We start from the raw sequence: 24,846 nt of genomic DNA on the forward strand, positions 1-24,846 counted from the left end.
GGTGCAAGTAACTAAAAGGCTTTAAGTTCCTCTGCTGAATGCCTAATCACTTTGCCTAATGTAACCCTTGCAACTGCAATGTGGCCTGAAATGTGGGGAAGCTTGAATCCTAGCTGGGGAGATCTTCTACTGAAGCAAACTCTCTTTTAAAATTATGCACTGTCTTTCCCTCATCCTAAGACGTCAGTGAGTATTGGAAGCTGTTTTTTGTCTTTCGTGCTTCACATTGGGAGAAAAAGGGAGGCTCGTACCTGAGGCATTCACTGGAATGGATGTAGTTTAGTTTTGGCTTTTGCGCACCCACTCTTGTGACAGTGATTGCCACCTGTAAAATGGGCCAAGACATTTGCTAACCTGAGTGGGGTGCTGAAGATGAACATAAATCATTTAAAACACGCAACAGTGGTGGTAATTTTAAAATGATGATCTTTAAAACTTCCATCTATGCTGTTAGAGTATTTTGTACCAAATATGCCTTTGATGTAATGACAGAAGTGCAGAGCCCTCTTTAAAGAATTCTCACGCTGACTCCTTCCTGAAAGGCATTCTTTGCTTTTACCTGTGTCTGTAATTGTCTTTCAGATTAAGAAATACAAGTAAACTGAAATACTTCTTTTTTCCTAAATACTGTTTAGTGGAACACTGGAAGATAAATTGTAACTTTTCCTGAAACTGTTTTTAATTTTTTTAATGGCAACATGATACTTGAAAGTTCTGCTGTCCCCTCTTCCTGTCAGCTTGATGACTAAAATAGATCTCTCTTTCCTTTTGACTTTGCCTAATTCTGCAGAATCAGTGGGAGCTGTATCGTATCTCCGTAAGACAGTTGGGCTGTTTGAGGGAGCCTGACGCAAGTGGAAGAGGAAAACCAGTTTACCTTTCAGATTCTGCACTGAGTTTGCAAAGATGTGAATTAGGGCGAGATAGGCCTTTTATATATTCACTGTAAAGGCAGTAGATCTGTTGCACAGAGCTGATAGGCACTGGAGGATTCTATGCAATATTTAGAAGCACCTCTGCATGGAAAATGTGTGAAATGTAGTTGAAAGTTGACTTGAAATCTTTCTGCTTTGTCTCTTCTCCCATGTGAGTAGGCTCAGTGTCGACACAATTACTGGATTTTACAAAGCTTTTTCCTTTTTTTGACAGGGCACTTCTGCCTCAGGACTGTTAAATGGTTATCCACTCTGGGAGAATGTCACCATTTCTAAACCAAGTAACGGCTGGGCTGCTATTGGGACTCGCTCGTTTGAGTTTGCACAGTTTGACAACTTTCATGTTGAAGCTAGCTGAGACGGCTTTTGCATTTGGAGAACCCAGTTCTCATATTACTTTGAATAAGAGCCAGTTCAAACTTTGAGAACAACTTAATGCTATGCTGAGACTGATCTGTTGGCAAGGAGTCTGAATTCTGTCCTTATTATTTGTTAAAGGTTTACTTGAGTAGGTATCAACATAACTGTAACTTTATCCCCTGGTTGCTATGGGATTTTTGTCCTTTGATTTTGGGGGGTAAATTTTAGTTCAAGGTAATGATGAAAACAAAATCATGGATTTAAATCTGTCTTAATAACAACATCTTAACTTCCCAGCTCACTTTTAAGATAACTTTAGAAGTTAACAGAAGACAGAGGCATCTCAAGCTGCATTTTTAACACTTACATGATTGTGTCCATTCCTTTCACTCTGAAAGAAAGAATTAAATGCCAGTAAGCCTTATGAGCCAGTGGCCCCATACTTTTGTAGGTCTGTCATTCTCAAATTTCATTTGGATGAAGTACCTAGTTTTTCTATAGTAAAAAGAAAAGATGTTTTGTCTGTGTTGCTGCTACAGTCTGAGGGTAGACATTACAGTACTCCAAGTGCATTTGATTACTTATTCCTGATTACTTCTTCCAACTTTCATTGCCAGCCTTAAAACAGATCGTATTTTCAGCGGAATGGAAATGCGCCTTATGGCTGATCAGGCAGTGCAGGATGTGCCTTACTTCTAAACTACCTCCTCTTTCCAATGAAGGGGTTGAAATGGATGAAAAAGATACCATAACTTGCAGTTCGTTAATGATAGCTTTGTGGTTTTTTTGGTTTTTTTTTTCTTTTTTTTTTCCGAATGGTGCAAAGAATAAAAACTTTGCATTGTGGATGTTGGCAAGCAGAGTGCTTACTTTCATGTCAGGCCACATGTGGAAAAACTGGCCTTTTGTTCCTAGAAACTTGGGCAACCATCTCTCACTTTTGATGGATCTAAAGCATAGAGCAGAAAATAATTAAAGCATAACAATATTATTTAGCTTATTATATTACTGTAGCACAGAGGAGATACAGATACTATCACATCCTGGTATAAAAGAAAATTTAGACAAAAAAGTAGTCTTTGCTCGTAAGAGCTTGCAATCTGTTCATAAGGTAAGTGACAGCAGGTGGATGCAAACAGAATTGTTTAGTGTGCCAGGCAGTGGTACTGACACAATAGTGTCTGTTTTTAAACTTTTCCTAGGCATCACGGAGTAAAATTCAGAGGGAATTTCAGATCCTTGGGAAAGGAGGGATTCTGTTTTGCCGTTGCTTCATTGTTTTTTTTTTTCCAAGTTACTGTGCTACAAAAAAAAACCCCAAAACTCATTGAGAATGTAATGAGGTACTGAATGGGATTTTCATCACACACATTCCAAATTCAGTTGGCTTCTGAATTTTTCTTGTTTGCTGTTGGTCAGTTTGAATGGAGATGATGTCTAGTGCCATAATGAAGCATGCCTCCTGTGTCCATCTACTTTTCACATTCACATCCTATTTAATTGACAAGCAAGTAGTTCCACAGACTTGATAGGGCACTAATAGCTGTAGGAGGCTATCTGTAGCAGCCAATATCTCATCCTGAGAAACAGATTTGCAGTATACTTCAATTTATACAGATTATTATTCTAGTCCACTTTATTTTGAAGGCTGATTCCAGTAAGTGTTAACTTCAGTCTTTGAAATTGTCATCTAACATAGAGTTAATGTAATACATTGTTCGAAAATTTTTATAAATTTTTATAAAGGTTATCTTCCAAATTAGCTTTTGGAGAAGAGATCTCATAATTCCATCTCTAATAAGTAAAAATGTTTTATCTTTTAGCTATTGTACTGATACTGCTATTGATTGGTCATGAATCATTCGTATGTGCAAGTTTCATGCGTGCTAGTAACCTTGAAAAATGGTCCAAACCACTAAACTTTGGAAGCCTTGTAGAAGGCTTCCAAATATTGAGTAACTATTTACTTAACTGGGTGAAAAATGAAAGCCATTTTTCCACTTCAGTTTCATTTGGTGGTTGAAGTACGGATGCAAGTCTGTTCATTACTTGCTTGATTTCAGAAGGGATGTCACTGGTAATTCCAGATGTGAAGGATTATAATTTTAGGTCCTCATATTCAAGTAATATGAGTATAGAAGTAGTTCTTAGAGTAAACTTATTTTAGCTGTGATGGCTTTTCCTAGTAGGATACTTCTTGGAGACCTCCTGGTAGCTTGTGTGGTTGCGAGCAGTGTTTGTGTACGAGAGCGAGCAGCGACGGTGCAGTGATTCCAAAGGAGCTGTCCAGTTTTTTTACCTTTTAATGCACTAGTGTAATAAACTGTACTGGTATATTGTGTACTAAATGCAATGTATTTTATCACTGGAAGTGTTGATTTTTTTTTTTCTAATTTAATTTATAATGTTAGAGAATTAAACTGTTATGAACAGAGTAAGTGATTTAATGGTGATATGATGTTATTCATCTTTATATAGTCTGTAATTCTTCACCCTTCAGCAGGCTCTAATATGTTTGGCAATAACAAGCTGTCAGGTCTTTCAATGAGGAGTGGATTTATGTTGTTGATTATAAATACTAATCATTCCAAATGGATAAATAAAACACTTAAAACCCCTTTATTTGTGCAGAATGCTTCTGTAAATGGGTCTCGGTTTTCTCCAGTAAGAAAGCTGACATTTTTTTCCATTGTGATTCCTGATAAATATGCTTGGCATTAGCTTAATTGGGTTGGAAGAGTTTTTCTGACACTCTGAATAGCCAAACAGTCCTCATTAACAAATATCTCAAAATCCATATGCATTAGGACTTGTGCTGTTGATAAAACAATTTTTTATTGCACTCAATATACATTTTGCTTCTTTCTGGTTTTGTGGTTTTGGTTTTGTTTTGTTTTTTTTTTAAATTTAGTTAAGGGAATTAAATTGTTTTTGAGGGCCAGTCATGCAAAACTGCTGAGTACTAAGGTCTCGTGAGATTTAGCTGAAAGTCTGTTTCTAGGTATGGAAACAGACAGTGCTATACAGATGTACTTTTAAAATGTAAATGAGACTTCTTTACTTTGAATATCCCATTGAATCTGGCTTCCAGTGTGCTCTTCCCCCCCGCAAACTTTAAAGGTTCAACTTTTAAAAAGGGGGGAGAAATTCCGTAGAGCTAGTCGTGTTTTTCAGGCCGTCATGCTGGTAGATACGAATTACCCTGGAAACACCGTCTTCCAGTAGCCAGGTATGTGCTACCACCTACACAAACCCTGCATTGAAATCAATTCTGCCCCTTTTCTGCCACCCCACCTTTGAGGTTAGACACGATGAGCAATGCTTGGGATTTTCAAATTTCTGCAAAACACCAGGACTCCTTTGCTTTAAAATTACAGGAGACTGTTACTTTAGGCTACTGATGATGGATCCTTTTGCAGCCACCTCCTGGTTTCGCTGTATCAAAAGTAAATTTCTAGTTCAGGATTTGATTTGGAGTGGTAGTGGTGTGCTCTTTCCTTATCGAAGGCAGTTTCGATCCAGAGTCCATTTTCTGGCGTGGTGTGCATATTGTGAAAATAGCCACCATAACTATTGCTGTCTTTGATGATTTCAGCAGCATGGCCAAAGAGGGGCAGTGCTTGGAGACCTTAGTATTCTCACTTTGATGCTTGGGGGTTTTTTTTTGTTTGTTTGTTTTTTGTTGTTTTTTTGTTTGTTGTTTTTTTTTAAACCCTCTTGTAATTACTACATTCATACAAGTCTAGCACATCCTGGAGGTGGGGAAGGTTGTAAAAGAAAAAAAACAAACCCTAATTTTAAAAGACTTGCTAGGCTTGTAGTGGGAATCATCAGGTAGATATTTTAAGGTTTTGAGAATATTGTACTTCGAACTTGATGAGAAGAAATATCATGTGCCAATTAATGTCAGGGCTTGCTGAAACAGAAATAAAATGCAAATGATTCCCCATTTTCTTAACAACGATATCTTAGGTAAAGGTTAAATGCTTTTTGTGTGTGGCTGGAACCGTAGCAATCATCCTGCCTGTATTGGCAATGCATGAAAGTCAGCATGAGCGAGTTCCTCTTGCCACTGGATATGTTCCTTCCATTTATGCTCAAGTGCCACTGAAACAATAAAGGCGTTGTTTCTAGAACTTGTGTTTTAAAAAACCCCAAAACACCTACTAGCAATTGAGCAGAGGAAAATGTGTGTTGCAGCGGTGTTGCCAAGCTTTCACTGTGTGCCAAGATACTTCTGGGTGGTTTTCATAGTGGCTGAGACAAACAACTGTAAGACAGTATTTTTCCCCTCAAGGAATTATATTCGGATAAGGTTAGAAACAGCTACAGAACCCAAACATCAATTTTGTCAGGGGGCTCCAAGTAACTTTGCAACTAGTGTATTAAACCTGTCCTTTACTTTTGTACACCCCAGGCCAAACCTAGACATCTCTCTGGCAAGTGGAGACGAAAGTAACCTGAAAGTATTTGTTCGAGTGTTGGACTTTTTTTTTTTTTTTTTTCTAAAATGCCTTTTCTGTTGGTATCAAGTGTACCTGACTGAGAGTTAAAACTTCACTTAGAGCAGGAAAGCAGTCATTTTGGTTTTACTGTGCTCATGGATACATTTCAAAATGCAGAACTGTAGTAGCGGATGGCTCAGTACAGTACGAACTCGAGGGTTTGCAAGAGAAAACAGAACCTAGTACACCAGGCTAACGTTGTGCAGTCATGGTCTGGGAACCCTTGATGGTCTAAGAGAAGATAAAACTAAAATGACTATTAAAAAAAACCCCAAACCAGCAAAAACCACCACCAACAAAAAGCCCAAACCAAACTCTGCGCATGTGTACCCAAATAATATGGGGAAAAGCAAAGAACGGTCCAGGTTTAGCTTGGCTTCCTTTGTTCAGTTCCTGCTGGGAAATGCAGTCATCTCTCTTGCTGTTTTCCATAAACAATAATTTAATTAAAATGGCTATAGAGAATACAAGACTTCATTGTTGCTAAAAAGCAAATGTTGTTTAGCTAATTATAGACACTGTCATTTTCCAAGAACGCTAGGCTTCGGAAAGGTTAGAAAACATGACAACAGGTGATGCAGCTGAAAGGCATGCCTGTGAGGTGTGAATCAGTCCCGCTCCCGGTTGCGGCAGGTTTCTTCCCTGCTGGCATAGCAGCAGAGCTGTAAGAAAAGGGAAAATGTTTCTCTGTTGCTGCTGAAGCTTCCAAGGTTTTAGGAAGCTTCATGTATGTCAGCCAACCTGAGATTGTACAGGAGCAGCTCTGTAGCCTCTTAGCTTGATTATACAGAGTTAACCGAGTCATTCGAAAGAGCACGCAGCAATGACAAACAGCAAATCCTATTAAGGATGTCCGTATTCCCTTCTAACGTGATTGCTCTTGTAGTGGGAGCAATAAATGGTAGCATTGGCTGGCAAGAGATCAGACAGGTTTTGTGCTGAGCTGAGGTGCACGCTAATGTCTCGCTGCAGAGATCTATAAAGCTGCACTGGGATGCACAACGTCTCCAGCATAAGCTGCCCATTTCCTATTCAGTCTAAGATTGCTGCTTAATAGTTCAACTTCAATTTTTCTTGCTGCTCCGCTGATACTTTATCCTTAAAAAATGTTTTGCCAGCATTATAGGAAATCACTCAATGCAGCAGGGCAAGTCCATACCAGAAGGAGGAGGCTGAGAATACCCTGTTGATCGTTCAGCCCATCTCCTTGCCAAATAAGAATTTTTTCCTGTTGCACGTTTCTGGGGCCTGCCTTAGTTGAGTGCTGAGACAAAAGGTTGCCAGAGTGTTGTGGTTTAACCCCAGCCGGCAACCGAGCACCACGCAGCCGCTCGCTCACCCTCCCCCCTGCCCCGGTGGGATGGGGGAAGAGAATCGGAAGGGTAAAAGTAAGAGAACTCGTGCGTTGAGATAAGAACAGTTTAATGATTGAAATAAAATAAAATGTAACAATAATAAATTGTAATGGAAAACAACAAAAAGAGAGAGAGAGAGAGAAACAAACCCAGGAAAAACAAGTGATGTAGCTGCTAACCACGTGCCAACCAACGCCCAGCCCGTCCCCGAGCAGCGATCGCTGCCCCCCGGCCAGCTCCCCCCGGTTTATATCCCGAGCGTGACCTCATACGTACGGCGTAGCCCTTTGGCCAGTTGGGGTCAGCTGTCCTGGCTGTGCGCCCTCCCGGCTCTTGTGCACCTCCTCCCTGGCAGAGCAGGGGAAGCTGAAAAGGCCTTGACTTAGTGTAAGCATTACTTAGCAACAACTAAAACATCAGTGTGTTATCACATTATTCTCATGCTAAATCAAAAGCACAGCACTATACCAGCTACTAGGAGGAAAATTAACTCTATCCCAGCCGAAACCAGGACAGAGAGCTTCCCCTTCTCTTTTGTAGGTGGCTATTCTGCTATTGAGTTTAAAACAAACAGCATCATTACTTTCATTTATGATCTGTGGAAGGGGTGGAGGGACATAGTTCAGCTTTTCTTCCCAATTCATGATAAAAGCAAGGTTGCTATTGCAGGATGCGTCTAATATTTATTGAGCTCTAGTATTTAATTGTGGGGTGCTTTGAGTCCTTCATGAAACACCTGTGACTGAGACAAAATGCTTTGATGAGGTGAATGCTTTCATATAGAATCATCGACTATGAATACCCACTTCCGAAGCCAATGGGAGTTTCTGTTATGGTGTTACTGAATCCATGTGGGAGACTCCTTTCAAATGCCACCATGAGAAAGATGTAAGTAATTTTTTCTTAATGATAGTTCCAGTAGATCTCTGCAACAAAAATCCCCCCTCCCCAAATGTAAATATATTCTTTACATCCCTTGGTTTCATTCTCCTTCCGTTTGCACTTTTTAAATGGTGAATACTCACAGACAGCTGTTGCCCTTCCCACTCAAATACTTAGCCAGGTGAAAACGCAATTATCTTCATCTTTTGTACAATTCAATCTTTTTAGCTCTGTATTACAGCTAATTAATTTTTTTTCTTCTGCTGAATCTGAATATTGTCACTTCACTGGACTTTCCCACATAGTCTACAGTTAATGAAACAGAACAGGTTTCCGCTGAAACCTGATTTTTGTAATAAATAGAATGAATATCAACCAGGTTCTGCAAGGAGGCATCAGCAGGACCCTGTAGGCAACTAACTTTCTTCTGGTGTTTTAGCTGCCAAGCCACAAGTCATCTTACTTGTATTTTGTCTTCCCTACCTTTTATTGCCCCCCACGCTCCCCAGTGCCACATAGGGTGGCTACCAGGGTGACACCCTCAATGGCAGTATTAAGGATTGAAGGTGAGTGTTTTTCTTGTGTGTTACATGGTGAATTGGGAACAGTAGATGCTGATCTTCTGTACCTTCTTTGTAGAACTCCACCTCCCAGAAGTCAGGCAGGGTTTTGATCACTTTTCTTATACGATCAGGCATTGGAGTATTAATAGTCTAAAAGGATTTTCTTTCTTTCCTTTTGTACCATGTTTCTATTTGGCATTCCTCCTTTTACCACCAAAATGCTCACATTTGACACCCCCCATGCCCCCCCCCCACCCCGCCCTGCCATGAAGCCTGATGCAGAAAGGGTGCTGGCTTGCTTTTATTCCATCAAAACCTGATTACAGCAATTCAGTGTTTAGCAGCCTCCCTGATGAGCATATTCTGCATCCTCAGATGCCTTTGAAGACTTCTGCTGGGGGTGGTTATCCATACTAGGTCATTTCAGAAGGCAGTTTCTCTTAAAAAACTGGTAGCTTCCATTAAAGTAATGTGCTGATTATAAGTGTGGTGATGATTATTTTCTGCCCTGTGAGGTTTTAGCCTTGCGTTGTCTAACTGAAATGTCTCCCCGTGCCTGCTTGTTTCAGAAGATTGTGGACCACATCCCGCTTCTTTAATCCTGCAAGGAGCTCAGTACCATGTAAATATTACCAGTGCCCTCTACTGCAGATAAAAGAGGAGTGCGTGTTGCATGCTGTACGTTTCTGATGACCTGGAGATTCTCTGTTTAGGTTTATCTCTGTTGCGGACAGTGCTCTGAAAGCAGAACATAATGAATTTACCTGTGAAGCTGTATTGATTTTTTTAAATGTACTGTTCTGTTTTTAAGTGATTATGGAGCACTGCATGCAGTCCTGGATAGTCCTGGATTTTTTAATAATATTTAAATTCACTACACTTACCAGAGCTTTAAGTGAGTGGTGGATGGAGATTTGGAGTGCATCAAAGGATAGAAAACTGCAACTGTTGTTCAAAGAGCCTATGCAACTCAGAATGAATATGAGCAGTTTGAAGATTTAAACCAGTCTTGGATGTCATAGCATGGTATTTATTCCTAACATGGTGTCCCGGGTTCCCTCCATGCCTCAGTTTCCTCATTAGAAAACTGCTGCAATACAGGGATAGAGTGACACTGAGTGCTCTTGCTTAATAGGCCTGAAATAGAGCTGCTGCTTTAACTTCCTTCCTAAAAAGACTGAAAGCGTTAGCAGGGAAAAGCACTAGAAGCTCCGTGTCACCTCCTAGCGAAAGTGTAAGTAAGTGGGAAAATGACAGTGCTCTGAGAGCAAGCCTCTGCGGACGTCCCTCTGCTCGGTGGCTGTCAGCTCTGTGTTAGTGGGGGGGACTGGGAGTGGTGGCTTTATTTCCTTTTGAATCTGCCACTGAACATGCTGCCTTTTTTATTCTTCACGTCAGACAGCTACAGTGCATAGGACAGTGATGATGCATTACCTCTAATGATAGGCACACTAAGGGTGTGGGTCTTTACACAGAGTTTTGGAAGGGACTCCCTTGATTCCGTGTACCAGCAGTACGTTGGTGTCCTGTGATTTCTCTGTCCAACAGTCCCACAGCACGGAAAAAAACAGGCGAAAGTGATAGAGTCAGTGAGCTGAAACATAGGCACATCACCAACAGCTGCCACTGCCCGCAGGGAAATCTTCTGGAGAAGGTAAGGCGATGCTCTGTGCTTCATGGAGCTGCCTTTCTACTGGAACCAGTAGAATGGAGATGAATAGGATATAGGTTGGAAATGGCCTTGTTTGGTATAGAAGCACATAGGGGAGTGATGTAAAGCTTACATAGTGTCTCCTTGGAGTTGTATCAGTCCCTGCGTACTTATAATGACTTAACAAGGTAGGAGGAGTTGTGTTAATGCATCTATAAAAAGCCTGAGTCCATAATATGCCCTCAGAAATGCTTGTCTCCAGGCTCTCTCCCTTCTTTTCATTGAAAAAAATGATTAAAGTCATACCTAGCAAAAGAGCAGAATGGTAAGAGAGGAAAACAAGGCCAAGTCCACTTGTACATCTGCAGTCACCTTTTCTCAGTGTCGTATTCCTGAAGCTAATGAACACTGTTACCATTATTGCTTAACTGTAGCTACTTCTTTTCCTCCGGAGACGTAATTCCCTGTGAAAAAGTCTCTCTGTCCCAACCAAAACCAGATAAATGGCAATGCTATTCCAGTTCACTGAGTGTGACTGACACGGTATTTGAAACCACCACTCAGCCCAGACAGTCAGGAGGGGTAGCTCATACTTCAGGATACAAAAAAAAAAAAAACCAACCTCATTACAGCAAGTCTGATCTGTACTCAGAAAAAAAATCTATGGTGGTATCACAAAGATTGGTTTCCGAATGAAAAATTGAGGTTTGACATGAGCCTTAGGACTTTTTATCTTTTGTGACAAGTTCGAAAGCAAGAGGACCTTGCCGCCTGCGCCGGAGGCACTAGATGGCAGTGGAAGTACGGCTGAGAAAAGCGCCGCCTTGCTGGGCTTGGGGCCAGCCTCTCCAGCCGTGACAACACGGAACGAAGGCAGCTTTACTTGAGAAGAAAGATAAGGTTGAGACTACGGACGGCCTTCTGTGCACAAAACCCAAGGCTTCCCTTACAAGGAATACTAATTTATCTTTTAATAATTTTGCATCTGCTTTAAGCAGATTAACCTATAAAAACCCAAATGCTTTGTAAAGCATCTATTACCTACAGTGGTTTGTCCGGATCAAAGTCATTAAAACAAGTAAAAGCCCCGAATGTCTAATTGCTGCCAGTGGCATAGCTTTTGTGTGAGTCTCGGTAATCTTTCACTCGTGTGTTAGAGCTATGAAAGGATCTGCAATGATTATTTTTAGAGCACAATGAGTTTGCTCTTCACCGATAATTGTGCTGCTACAGCCCGTATCCTAAAAGCCTTTTACATGCCACAGCCCCGATACTGGAAGGTCTCCGTGCGAGCATGCAGACGTGCACTGCTGCATGCAGCCATATGTGCTCTGCTGACACTGTCTAGGAGAGCTGTGCACGGGCACAGACGTGACCACAGGATGAAACCCCGGACTAGATGTGACAGCGAATGAGAAAGGCATATAGGAACTTTTTACAGTGAACAGCTGCAAGATTGTTATTTCCCATCACTTTGAGGTTTTCTGAGGTATGGGGCTCATATTTGCTGCTTTAATTTTAAAGTATCAAATTGATAGCTTGAGCAACTGCAAGGGACAGAGACAGTTTGTAAGAAAGCAGCAGAATGTTTGCCCTGGTAGAGGAATTGTCATCCAGCTTACCCTTGAACAAGGCAGTTCTTTGCTCAACGAGGTCTGGAGACGAGGAAAGGCAGCAGCCCTGTCACCACGTGTGAAGGGAGGGCACAAAGAGCATGTGGGAAACTGGGACTGGCTGACTTTGGGGTGATTGAGAAACTTACAAAAACAAAGGGGTCAACAGTGTGAAAGCAGAAAGGGAGGATGGGTTTGGCCATTATCAAGTGTCTCAGAACAGCATAATCAGAAATATGGGAGAGGTAAATGAGTAGTGATTACAGGGAAAGCAATTCACTCCCTCATGCCAGGTTTTCAAAAGCTTTATGTGCCGTAGGTTAATAGCCAGCTATTTGCTTTCACTCTGGATTAAGCCCCAGACTTCCTAAGGTGATGTCCTTCCCTGTCCTTTGCAGGCCACCAATGTCAGGCAGCTCAACACTGGGCATAAGCATGGGCCATCTCAGCTCAGCCTTTCTGGTAACACCTTGCTCAAGGAAATCCTTAGTTATGGGTTCACAGTTTTTTTTTTCTGTGCCCTTTGCATTGCCCCAGAAAGGGCCTACCCAGATGTGTGTAGGGACTGGGAAGCAGAAGGACTTTGTGGAATTTAACACAAAGATACAAGATCCTGACATGAAAACGTTTTGCTATGCCTTGCCTCCTGGAAAGCAAAGTGAGAAATGCTCCTGATTCTGGCGGAGATTATAGCAATACCCAGAGGACGTGTGAAGCTGAAGTGGGGACTGTTCTTTAGTCCTGCTTTTACGTAAGGCATCTATGAGGTTTGCTTCTCTAAAGGGTGGATACAGCATTTGTGTGGTGCGGAGAAGGCACAAGGCAGAGAACTTGGTGCTTATTTGTCTTAAGTGGTTCTTATGACCAGCATTTCATATGAGTTTCTGTGGAGGAGGAAGATAATGTTTTCTGTGGGAGTGTTGTGCCCCTCTGGCTAATGAGAGGGAACATCTTCTTTGAAGAACTACAGAAATTCTGCTTATTGGTTTATAACCTTAATACTGTCTGTGTATTTTTTGTCCGTTTTCTTGATGAAATCCTCTGAGTGTTGTTGGTTATCTTTATGGGTCCTTAGGTGCTCTGTTCTGTCTGGGTCATAGCTCTTTTCCTTCTAGTTTGCTCTGACAGAACACGATCTTCAGGAACATTTCAGATTTTCATTTTTCCTTTCCTTGCTGTAACTTTAGCTTCTTGTGCAGAAGAGAGAAAGAAATCTTTCCATGAGGTGCTAAGGGACCAAAATGTGATCATTAAACCTCGATAGGTTTTCCTTTTCACCCACAGCACTTTGAAGGCAAATTGCTTACTAAAAAATGTGTTTGGATAAGCGAAGGATATACAGAAAAGTGGAAGAGGGATCCCAAGATATCGTATGGCCTGTAGAGGACAGTGGTTATTTACAAGTATCTTTGGAGCAGGTGAGTTATATGGCCCTGTCTCAGCCAGCAAGATAACACCAGGACGACTGTGTTTTGTGTAGTCAGCGCAGGGATGCAGCTTGGCAGCCTATTAGCGATGTTTCGAGTCATTTTGAAAAGTTCCTTGTGGATTATTTAGTGAGTGAATTTACTTAAGACAGAGCCTTTATCTCTTGAGAGAGAAGGAAGAGCCTGGATGAGCTACTGTTGTAAATCTGTGCTTGCCAGTTGCTGGCAAGAGCTCCTGTTTCTGGCTTCCCCATCTGTAATGACAAACCACCTGTTTGGCCCCAGTGCCGCAGCGCTGGTGGGCACTTGGGCTGCTTCGCGCTGTAATACATAGCACAGAGCTGTAAAGTTAATAAGAAGGAGTTCTAGTAACAGAGCTGAGCTATAATCCGGTGCCTCAGAGTGCCATACATAATGCTCGGCAGAGCACAGTCTTCTCCTGAGAGCTGTAATGTGGAAAATGCCACATCAAGTGGAGGGCTTGTGCCAGTCTCTAGACCAAGGGTGTAAAGCAAGGTACCTGGGAATAGCTGGCTAAGGAGCAACCCTCTGTTAGTTATAAGATGTTTTAAGTGAGAGAGTGGACCTAAGTCCCAGAGGAAGTGAAGATATGGAACTTGGTGACCTTCAGCTGGAGCTGTGGGTAGTTAGCCCTTCTGCAGATCAGATCCATGAAGGTTTCTGGTTAGGCTTCATTTGTGCAGTCTCTCCTTACAACTCACTTGGTGAAAAGACAGGAAGGCTACTCAGATAATTAAGGAAGTTTAGGAGGTAGGATTTCACCTTCAGACCAAGGGGACAGAATGCCACCGTCTTAATCTGCTAGTGGCTTTTAGTACTGCTGATACTCCTGTAGAGTGAAAGGCCAAACACAGCAGTGTTGTCAGCAATTGGTAGAGTTCTAATACTGGAGAAAAGAAACCCTTGTGTACCTGAAATTGGGATGTTTGTGAATTACTGAAGAATTATCCAGTCTTGACACCAGCCCTGGAGTCAAGATTTTGTAGAGTCTTTTGCCACTGATGTGAGTTTCTTGTATCTGAGATTCCCTGTCTGTAAAATGGTGTGCCAGTGACATTATTCCATTTTTCTAGCCTTGAAATCCATTTGTAAAAAATCCCATCACAAATGAAAAAATATGATTATAACTCAGACAAGAAATACAAGAATTACAGCTCTTGACTTTTAAATCCCGCCCTCCCCCCAGCAATAATATCTCACATTGTAGGAAGTCAGCATCATGTAATGGAATTTACCCTGGAGAATGGGAATGCTAAAACTTGGACTGTAGTTAGGTGATGGCAATGCAAAAACAGAGAAATGAAAGATCAGTTGCTATACACACAAAAACAGTTTAAGCTTAGCTCTGGACACTGGGACTTGCTACGGGCAGAGAATTGTGGCCAAGACCTAAGGGGCATTTGTCTGTTGTGTAAAGTATGCCTAAATATTTAACTTCATTTGGATGAATGCAATGACAAGGCTTCTTTTTCACATTTCATTTATTCACCTTTTTATAACTGTCTTGGAAAAATGGAATTTCCATCCTGTGGCAAAAGATGTCTTTGGTATGGGAAAAAATTAATCTTGGAAAATTCTGGGGAAAAATTACACTTGGAGAGAACAATGACAACATGGTTCTGATTTCTTCTTAGCTTCTGTCAAGGCAGCCAGATCTTTGGAAAAAATGAGGAGGCTAAGGAATCAGCTTCTCACAAATAAATGATGGTGCTCAGCGAGCACCTGATGAGGTAGCAAAGGGTATATTACCATTCCAGAGCAGACCAGGATTTTTTGGATAGAGGAAAGATGAGTTCACAATGCAGAGCAACTCACAGCCTGGCAGCCAGCTTGGTAGGTCTGGATTTAGAATAAAAAGATTCAGACCCTTGTTATATCTCATTCAGTCCTGGAAATTAAGCTGGCAGTCTGTTCTTCCCTAATATTGAGGTTATTTGCTATTTTGGGGGGGTACATGAAGGTTCACTCTGGACTCAGCCTCATCTTATGGTGGTTTACAATTGCTGTCAGATGAGTTATGGTATTTGAACTGAGCTGTTGTAAAAACATATGTATGTTCTTAGCTTGCAACAAATTTTAGTAATTTAATGATGCTTAAGACAGCTCCAGCATAGAGAAGACACCCTATTAAAAACAGTAAATCAAGCTCTGCAAGCATGATAGCTGAATTGGAGTTTGAGCTATTCCATTGTCTTTACATTCTGCTTCTTTCCTGATATGTATACACAGAGACATATAAACCATTTGCATTTATAGTTTTGCAATTCAGTTGTTTACAGCCACAATACATTTTAACCTAACAGCACAAATTTTGAGATGTTCACTACGTTGGACCACCTATCACCAATAATGTTAGTTTTGCTTCATGAAATCCTTCTCAGTATATTCCTTCTTGTCCAAACTGAGTATCTTCATAAACCACATTTTGAAGCATCCTGTGGAAAGGCGAAATACAAGAATAATGACAAAATTTGTTTCCCATTTACCACTGCTTGATGGAAGGAAGTAGTAAGGGGAAAAAAACTCTTTTTCCTGGTTCTGCACTGAATTATTCTAGTAGTATCCATATCCCAGTACAGTGGGCAACAGCGGAATCTCAGCAAAGGCACTGTGACATGAGAAGGCATCTTGAACTGTGTTCAATCCTGAATTCTAGTTTCTTTTATGGAATATGAATGATAAACACCGATCCCAGCTCCCTCTGACAGATCGGGTTTAACTGATGGGCTCTCTGGGTGAAAGACTGATACCCATATTATCTCTGGCTTCAGAACATGCTCAGTAGCTATTTTCTCACGTCTCTCAGCTTCTTGTGTTCTCTTTGCATCTCAGGCTACAGGTACACAAAGTCCTTCCGCCTTTTGGCTTTCAACTACGTAAGGCAACACTGCGTAAAATTCCAGAGGGCTGTCTTTCATATTCCATGAGCCCCTGGGAAGTCAATAAATGTCAAAGAAATGTTGGATTGTTTATGCATTTATTAGGTCTATGCTACATTTCTGAGAAGGTCTTGTGGCATTTGGTCATCACATGCTTAGAAGACATAACACAGGGTAACAGCACTGTAAATATATCAAAAGAATTTCAATGTTTCCCACAGTACGATAAATCTGTATTGTTCTTGAGACGTTATTGTGTTGAAAAAGTACTTCCCTCTTCACCGTTTTCTTTGCCAAATGACTTGCTCAGATCTCTATTTTCTTTATGCTTTTTTTAAGAATCCATAAGCAAATGTTTAGTGCAAGAAGGAACCAGGCTGGTCTTAGACTTTGCATATTTCACACAATAATTTCTCTCTGAATAAGTTCCAAGTTGTGAGTGCTCTCTCATAATACATACAAAGAGAAGAATCTCATGAGGATGATGCTTAAGCCCTTTGGTAGGATTCAGGTAAAGATTTATGACTGTAGCATTGGTGATAGCATCTTTCTAGCTGCACAGTTGGTACCCTGTAATGAACTGCACTCCCCGCTGACGCTGTTTGACCAGGCATTCTCTGTCACTCAGCTTTGGCTAGTTACGGGTAGGGTCAACACCACCTACCCCATTGCTCTTGAATCAAATGGTGCAGACAGCAGCTTTCTCTTAAATCTGGATGTCCCACCCATGGATATGACAAGCACTCTATTGTCATGCCCTGCTGTGATCTCTCTGGAAATCACACAGCTTCAACAGCCTTTGAAATAGTAATTATTTGTAGAGACTAGAGAACCCAACAGTGGTGTCAGGGAGTCTTAGGAGCTCCTCTGTCATCTGTGTGTCCCCCCCACCCCATCCCCACAACTTCTGTATGCCCCTTGTTTTGACTGTGGGCTGTATGTTACACTTCAGCTGAATTTGGCTTATGGGTTGTCTTTCAATTCGCATGGGAAAGACAAACTAACACTTTCTCTGTTAGTGATGTTAGTTATGGTCTAGTTTGGTAAATGAAATGGAAAGAGAGAACCTGTAGCTTTCATGGTCTGCACTAAGCTTTCAGATCAGTCTGACAAGGCAAGGGACCTTGCAGAAACAGAAATATGTGGTACGCATAAAATAAAAAGCCACCATCCACAGCTTTGCAACGAACAGAAAGATACGAGTCATGCATAGCATGCTTGTGCTAGACTTGAGAAGATTGGCCAAGGACACTGTTGACTAATTCTTTTCCTTTAATGAAAAGCTAATATGTGATTTTTATTATCCTGGCAGGGGAGACTGCTTTCTAAGTCTTATCTGTATTCAGTAAACACCCTGAAATGCGGCCTATCACCCATAAAGGGACAAAAGGTTGTGCTGATGCCTGAATTCAAACCAGTATTTCATGGGCATTCAAATACTTCAAAAACGTCGTGTTCAGACTACTGAGGCAAGTCTTCTGAAATCAGCATCTGCTGTGGTGCGATAGTTAAAGCTGGTAAACTGGTAATACTTATTTAATGAATTCTAATCTCTTCTTTTTATGATTAATCTGTCAATAGGCCCTGTTTTCTCTATGCCTTTGCCCATCGATCTGTTTACGTGAACAGCTTTCGCTCAGTTATTTACAAATTGTTCTCTGACTCTGTTGTTATCCTTTTGGAAAGTGCTGACGGCCAAGTGGACAAGATGTTTTTGATCAGATAACCAATGACCAGATCATTTATGCCTAACAAGAAGTAAATCAAAGGCCTTTCAAAATGGTCCCATGCACATTACTGGGCATTGGCATTTTTAGTGGCATGTTTATTCTCCACAATCACTTGTGTGCACAAATACATCATTCGTGACTATTCGTAATAGGAAAAGCTGACATCATACTAGAAGTGAACAAATATCCACTAATGCTTTGTTGTCATTCTGTATTATTTTTAAGGCTTCTGGGTGTATGTTGTTTGCTTTGCAGACCAGACAGGGATGTAAGAACAGATTGCCCAGATGATTCTGTAATAAGACGTAGTGTTGTAAGTCACATCTGGGGCAGCAAGGAAGAGAACTGTAAAGGGGAGTTAAGCTTACCTCTAAGATATTACATTCAGGCAGGTCCACAGCTTGATGGCTTACTCACTTGAATGCAAACATATTCACCTAAGTGTGCATAAAGTCTTACTACCTTTTAGGACTAAGCCCAAGAATTCTTAGGTCAATTACTTGTATTTTTCATTACTATAGATGACAAATACAATGGCTGCCAATGTCATTGGGGTACCATTTTACTGAGTATGAAGGTGAAGTGCTATAGGATCTGCAAGGAGGTGATAATTTTTGGCAACACAGGTCTGCAGTCAACTGGGAAAGGAGTTCATTACTGACAGAATTTTTATTATGCTGGCTCTAAGTTTATTAAGCACTATACTGTGTAATTTCTGTCAGCATATTGTATCATTTTCTGAGCCATATAATAATATTGCTTTGAACTTCTACAGTGCCTTCCATTTCTGTAGCTTCCTAAAAAGTTATACCCATGTTAATTGCCATGGCACCTCAGAGAGGCAAAGAAATATTCTCCTCTTGGGATAATCGGTATTACTTTCACCAATGAAAGTGAAGTGAAATAAAAGGCTCAAAATCAAGCTGAAATTTTAAGTCAGGGCTGGGCTTAGAAAGGGAGGAACATCTTGTGCTTTAGGTATTAGACTGACAGGTCTCAAAGCAGCTGATGTTAATTACCAAAAAACCCCTCCCAAAATAACAGCGTATGTTTGCAAGAATGTCATTTTTCCCTAGACAGTAAGGCTTTCCCTGTATAGTACAGCCCAACCACGGTTTCTCTTGTGACTGCTGATGGAGTTGGCTGAGGGTGGAACCAAGCGTCTTTGATTATCTCAGCATATGCCCAGAGCACTAACACTCAGGGACCCTGAGCTCATCAGTCTTCATAAGTTGGCCGGAACCCGGACAGGAAACCTCCAAGGGAAACCCAGGATGCTGCAGGCCACTGAGCTGGAGATTCCAGTAAACTCTCAGTCTTCTCAGTGGGCCATGCACCAGCCAAAGGTACAGAATGATGTTAGGATGCACGCTGCCTCCTCAATAACTGCCTTTGAGATGTGGTACGAGATAAGGCCTGATTAGTTGTAGGATTTAATCAGGCAGTGTCAGGCTTTGCAACACTAAGTCTGAGACCTGTAACCTGTAAAAATTTGCACTGTGCTCTGTCTGCCTGCACTGGTTCTTGATTACTGGTACACCATCTTCCTCTGCATCACTGTCTCTCCATGGTGTGGCTGTGTTTCAGTGATGGCTATAGTGAGCAGGACCTATTTTTCATACAGAGTGCTGGGATTACAGCTGTGATTTGCACTCACTGCTTTGTGATGCTTCATTCCAAACTACAGAAACAACCCACCCACTTCAGGATGAAACAATCTCACTTGCTTTTCATGGCGGAGCAGGTGACTCAGCACAGAGGAAAAAAAAAATAATGTCCCCTTCTGCATCCTTCTTATCATGTTGCCATAGCAGCTGCAAGCAAGGTTTCTGCAGAAGAGGACTAAGACTTTCCAGCCCAGAACAGCAGATCTGTTAGTCGCTGCCTTGACTCTCCTGTGTGAGTGTCCTGGCTCCCTGCCTGGGATGCACAAATACAGCTGAGGACTCTCAGCCTCGTTGCCTGCCTTCCCAGGGAAGCACTTCTGCTGCCTGTGGAGCCCTCTACTACTGATACAGAAACAAGAAATAAAAGAGGATTAGTGTTTGACCTCTGTTTACCATAAGATTCTTTAAACCACCGCCCCCCTGTAGACATAAATCCCAGAAAACATGTATTCCTTTCTTCCTTCATCTAAACCCCTTCAGCCTTTGTAATGGGCTTAGGGTTGTAAACACATCAGTGGGACCAGTTCTATTCAGGCGCAACTTGCTCTAAGCAGGTCAGCAGATAACCATCTTGCAAGAGGGTCGCTGGCACCCTTTTGTCTATTATTTAGTCAAGACTGTAAGGGTGACCTGCAGAATCAGATTTCTCCCCTTTTTCGTATCTTTATCTGAGGGCAGAAACAACCCAAATGGTTTTTTATCAAGAAAAAAAAAAAAAGGATTTTCCCTACATTTCTTTTCCACCTCTGTCAATGCTGGGAACGTTAAGATCAAGTTTTCTGGCTTTGCTGGAGAAGTCCTTGGAGGGCTAAGGAAGGGATGAGCAGGGCTTGAACAGTTCTAGAACAGTCCTAATTGCAGAGGTAAGGTCTGGTTCTCCAATGAAAAGTTCTTTATTTTCAGAATTTTGACTTCCAAGACACTTTCTTAAGAGTGTTGTTGACTCCCCTTTTACACGAACAGAGCAGCCAGCAGCTGCTGTTCTGCTTCATGACATCAGAGTGATAGGGAAATCTTGAGTGCTTTGGAAAATTAGGTCAAATTTGATTAACGAGCTATTTGTAGGATTAATCAAAAGCATAGATTGTGCATCCACAACTCAAGCGGACCTGAGGAAGAGTTTTGGGGTGAACAGCACATCAGAATCAGTCCATATCAATCTGTAATAACTATATTGCATCAGACTGATGCCTTGTTCTTTTGTCGTCTTTGTTAACCTGCCTATTCTACCTATTTATCTATTTTTATTCTAAAGAAGACTATTGCAAAACCTGCATGAAAATAATTTTTTACTTTTGATAGGTCTTGTAAAAGCAGTGCATGTGTTTAATATCACCACAGAAGAGAGGAAAAATGCAGTGGGACCTGGTGTTTACCCATCAAAACAAAGAACAGAAGCAAATCCCAGAGAGAGTTATTCCAATTAATAGTCCTGCTTTTTACAGAAGGCAGAATTCACCAGCCTAGCAAAGGGGGAAACACTCTTGGCAGATCACTGCTGGAATAAGTGAGTGAAGGAGATTGAATGGAGCCTCGAGGATGAAACACCTACATTGATGAGAAATAGGTTAAGTAATGCTCTGTTTTTCAATTATGTTAGAGCTGTAGGTGCTGAAGCCTGCTCATTAGCTGAGGCTATAAAATGCCACATTTATTGTGTCATCATTCTTTCAAATATTTGCCTGATGGGCTTGTGAGACGTTTAGCTCTCGCTGCCTGAAATCCCCACTGGTTCTACCAAAAGAAGCGACTCTGCCTGGCTCTATACTCAGAAATGTCAAATCCTCACCTGTTAGCTCTCCCTCTATAAAAACAGTGCTTGGTACTAGCCTTTTTTGCGTAGTCCTTGTGAAGAGAAACATCGTGTCCTACTCAGCCTCCTGCTGACCATCAAAGCTGAGCTGACTCTGTAGGTTCATTTCTAGATAGCCCTCCAGGTCAGTCTGTCCTAGCGTCTTACTCCTCACTGAACTCTCCAGCCACCTGAGGCTATTATCTGAGTCAGTTTTTCTCCACAAAATGAGCATGTGGCAGCTTGGCTTTATTTCAGGGCCTGAGCTATTGCTTTATTAATCAAACGGTAACTCTATTTGCCTTATATTTAGTACTTGTCTAAGTCAATCTCAGTCAGTCTTCCAGCACTTTTCTTACCCCAAACCATCTTCGAACTGCCACACTTTTTTTTGCTAGCCGTAGAGTATCAGGTCTTTTTCTCCTGGTACTTGGGGAACTCAAACAACAGCAAGTCTCCTTACTGGTCTGTGCCTCTCCCCCTTTTACATGTGAGCATCCTTTCTTTAGTGTCAAAGGGTTGTCTTGGGGGGTTCATATTTGATTCAGCTCTTGAGATGTAAGGCTATGACTGTTGTTGCTTTTTGCAAGCAGTCCCTTCAATTTTCTAAGAGTTTCCACCCAAATGACAATGACAATGTGTTTCCATAACAACCTGTGTGACATGTTACCTGCTATACAGCATATGTGCACGGTACCTTCAATAAATTTCCAGTTCTATTAAAAACTGATATTCAGTTTCATAGTCAAGGTGCATTTTCTTCCTGCTGATATTTTTACCTGTTGTGGGCTATAGACGAGCTGAATATTATCCTTTAGCTTTTAACTGTTGCCTTCTATTTGCTGGATAATAACTGACTGAATTCAGACAACCCCATGAAGTAAGAAACAAAGAGGTGTAAGCATTGCAATGTCTCCTTCATGTGTCACCTGATGCTTTTCCTGGTCTGATCATTATCTAATGCAGTAACAGCGAAATGGTCAGAGCTGTTGCATGTGGCTGCTTGTGAATGTAATTTTTCAGCTCATTTTTGGCATGTCATGTACATAATCTCCTGGCAATGGATATTTGCATTTCACTCCTACGATTTAGTTGTGTGGGGTTTTGGTTTGGTTTAGTTTGTTTTTTTTGTGCCTGTGCTTGAAACCACTTTCAGTGCAGTTTGCAAAATGTGCTTTGCAGCAATGCAATGTACTTTCTGAGTGTATTTTGGAAATTTGATTTTGGTCTTCCCCTTCACTTCTGGTATCAGTCAGTCTGGTGTAGGAACAGAATGAAGAAGGTGGGAGAGTAGGAAAGAAGTATGTTGGTAGATGATTTGTGACAATAAGAATAAAGAATATAGCTCAGTTTATAGTATCAATCAAAAAATTAACTTCTCTGCAGGGATTAACATGGAGAGCTTTCTTTTCTAACCTGTGTGCTTGTACATGCTCACAGTGAATTACTATTATTAAATCTAAGGAGGGGAGGAAAGCACTGGGGAGGAAACACAGCATTTCCCTAACTCCTCTGGTTCTCTGCAAATACAAACAAGCTCGTATGGTAGACAGCCCATGCCATGAGAGGTGCCCAGAGATGTCTGTTTTGATAGCTACAGTGTTTGCAGTGTTTTCGTCTTAGAAGCAGTGTTAGCATGCTGAGCAAACCATATAGCTGGTTTCACTCATCTTGCCTCTGAGCCAGTCAGTGCCTTCTGGGGGAAGGTTTTGAATAGAGGAAGTGGTAACAGCCTTATAAGTTAAAGACAGGATTTAAATGTATCTTCAGGGACATCTGTATGCCAGGCTTGCGCCACTTTGGGTTCAGATAATGGGCTCCCTTATTTCCAGAGTGGTGAGCCCACACACTGGGCTGTGCAGACATCATGTGTTTTAGGGAATCGTTTCTTCTTGCAGACAGATCTTGTATCATCTGTCTAAGCTATGGGTATCGCTGGTCCCGTAATTCAGCCGGTCAATGCCCCAAGCCTGTCAGTGTTTAAGAGGCATTTGGACAATGCCCTTAATAATTTGCCTTAACTTTTGTTCAGCCCTGAAGTGGTCAGGCAGTTGGACTAGATGATTGTTGTAGGTCCCTTCCAACTGAAATTATTCTATTCTATTCTATTCTATTCTATTCTATTCTATTCTATTCTATTCTATTCTATTCTATTGTCTGGAGCACAAGTCTTATGAGAAGCGGCTGAGGGAACTGGGGTTGTTTAGTTTGTAGAAGAGGAGGCTGAGGGGAGACCTTATCACTCTCTACAGCTACCTGAAAGGAGGCTGTAGTGAGGTGGAGGTCAGTCTCTTCTCCCAAGTAAAAAGTGATAGGACAAGAGGAAATGAGCTCAAGTTGTGCCAGGGGAGATTTAGATGGGATATTAGGAAAAAATTCTTCACAGAGAGAGTGGTTAGGCATTGGAACAGACTGCCCAGGGAAGTGGTACAATCACAGTCCCTGGAAGTATTCAAAAAACGTGTGGATGTGGTGCTTAGGGACATGGTTTAGAGGTAGACCAGGCAGTTAGGTTAACAGTTGGACTTGATGATCTCAGAGGTCCTTTCCAACCTTAACGATTCTATGATTCTCTGATTCTATGATTTTATTCTATTCTATTCTATTCTATTCTATTCTATTCTATTCTATTCTATTCTATTCTATTCTATTCTATTAATTTGGCTGTAAGTGAAATATTTCACATTTTTCCTTCTTTCCAGAGTTCTCACATCTCTCTGCTTCAGATGAATCATTTTATAGAACAGTTCTAGAAACAAGTTCAGAGAGGTTTGTTATGTATTGTTATACCTGTTGACGGTAGAAACAATTCCCTCCCTTACAACTTGAAGTTCAAGTAGCAAATTCAGTCTTTTTTGAGAGCTGTTCTCTTTCTTCAGTTTGGAGGGTTTGGTCATCCCATCTACTGACTATTATTAGTGTAAATAGCATGTTTGCAAAGAAATATGGGGATGTAATTTTAGAGAAGAGCAATAACCAACAGCCTAGAGAAACATAGGTTGTGAGGAAAAAAATGAATGTGTGGCTGTTTGACCTTCTAATATGTATAAAAGACTGCTGCAAAGAGGAAGGCAATAATTCATTTTCCATGCTCAGGGCACAAGTAGTTATGGTTTTAAGCTGCAATTCTGCATCTCTCTGAGCATTCTCCATTGCCTTGTATTTCTTGCAAGTGACTGATTAGTCACCTATTTGCTATTCTCATAAAACGTGCTCCAGTCAGAGCTGTGCAGCATGATTTCACCTGTGAACTCTCTGTGACTCTCCAGACAGTGGTGCTGTGGGGCAGCTCTCTTCTCTAAATGCAAGGGGAGAGGGGGGCAAAATCTGATGTAGGTTGGGCACAGAGCCCAGCAGCAGAGCTGGGGAAGGACCTTGGATCTGGGAATCAGGAAAGAGAATGATACAGGAGAGGGCCAAATGTCAGCCTGCAAATGAAATCACCATTCAGGAGTCTCTTACCTCT

The 24,846-nt window shown here is 41.4% G+C and overlaps 1 protein-coding gene across 4 annotated transcripts in view; it reads left to right on the forward strand.

Annotated features, from left to right (window-relative positions):
* GALC (galactosylceramidase) overlaps positions 1-3,792 on the forward strand; it is a 42,405-nt gene extending 38,613 nt beyond the window's left edge. For all 4 annotated transcript variants that reach the window (XM_082318830.1, XM_082318829.1, XM_082318832.1 and 1 more), the window contains one exon: positions 1,150-3,792. In XM_082318830.1, the coding sequence (XP_082174956.1) occupies positions 1,150-1,293 (144 nt within the window). In that variant the 3' untranslated portion in view covers positions 1,294-3,792. The remainder of the gene's footprint in view (positions 1-1,149) is intronic.
* The last annotated feature ends 21,054 nt before the right edge of the window (positions 3,793-24,846 follow it).

Source organism: Platalea leucorodia (assembly GCF_965183815.1).
Source record: "Platalea leucorodia genome assembly, chromosome: 7".
Taxonomy (NCBI): Eukaryota; Metazoa; Chordata; class Aves; order Pelecaniformes; family Threskiornithidae; genus Platalea; species Platalea leucorodia.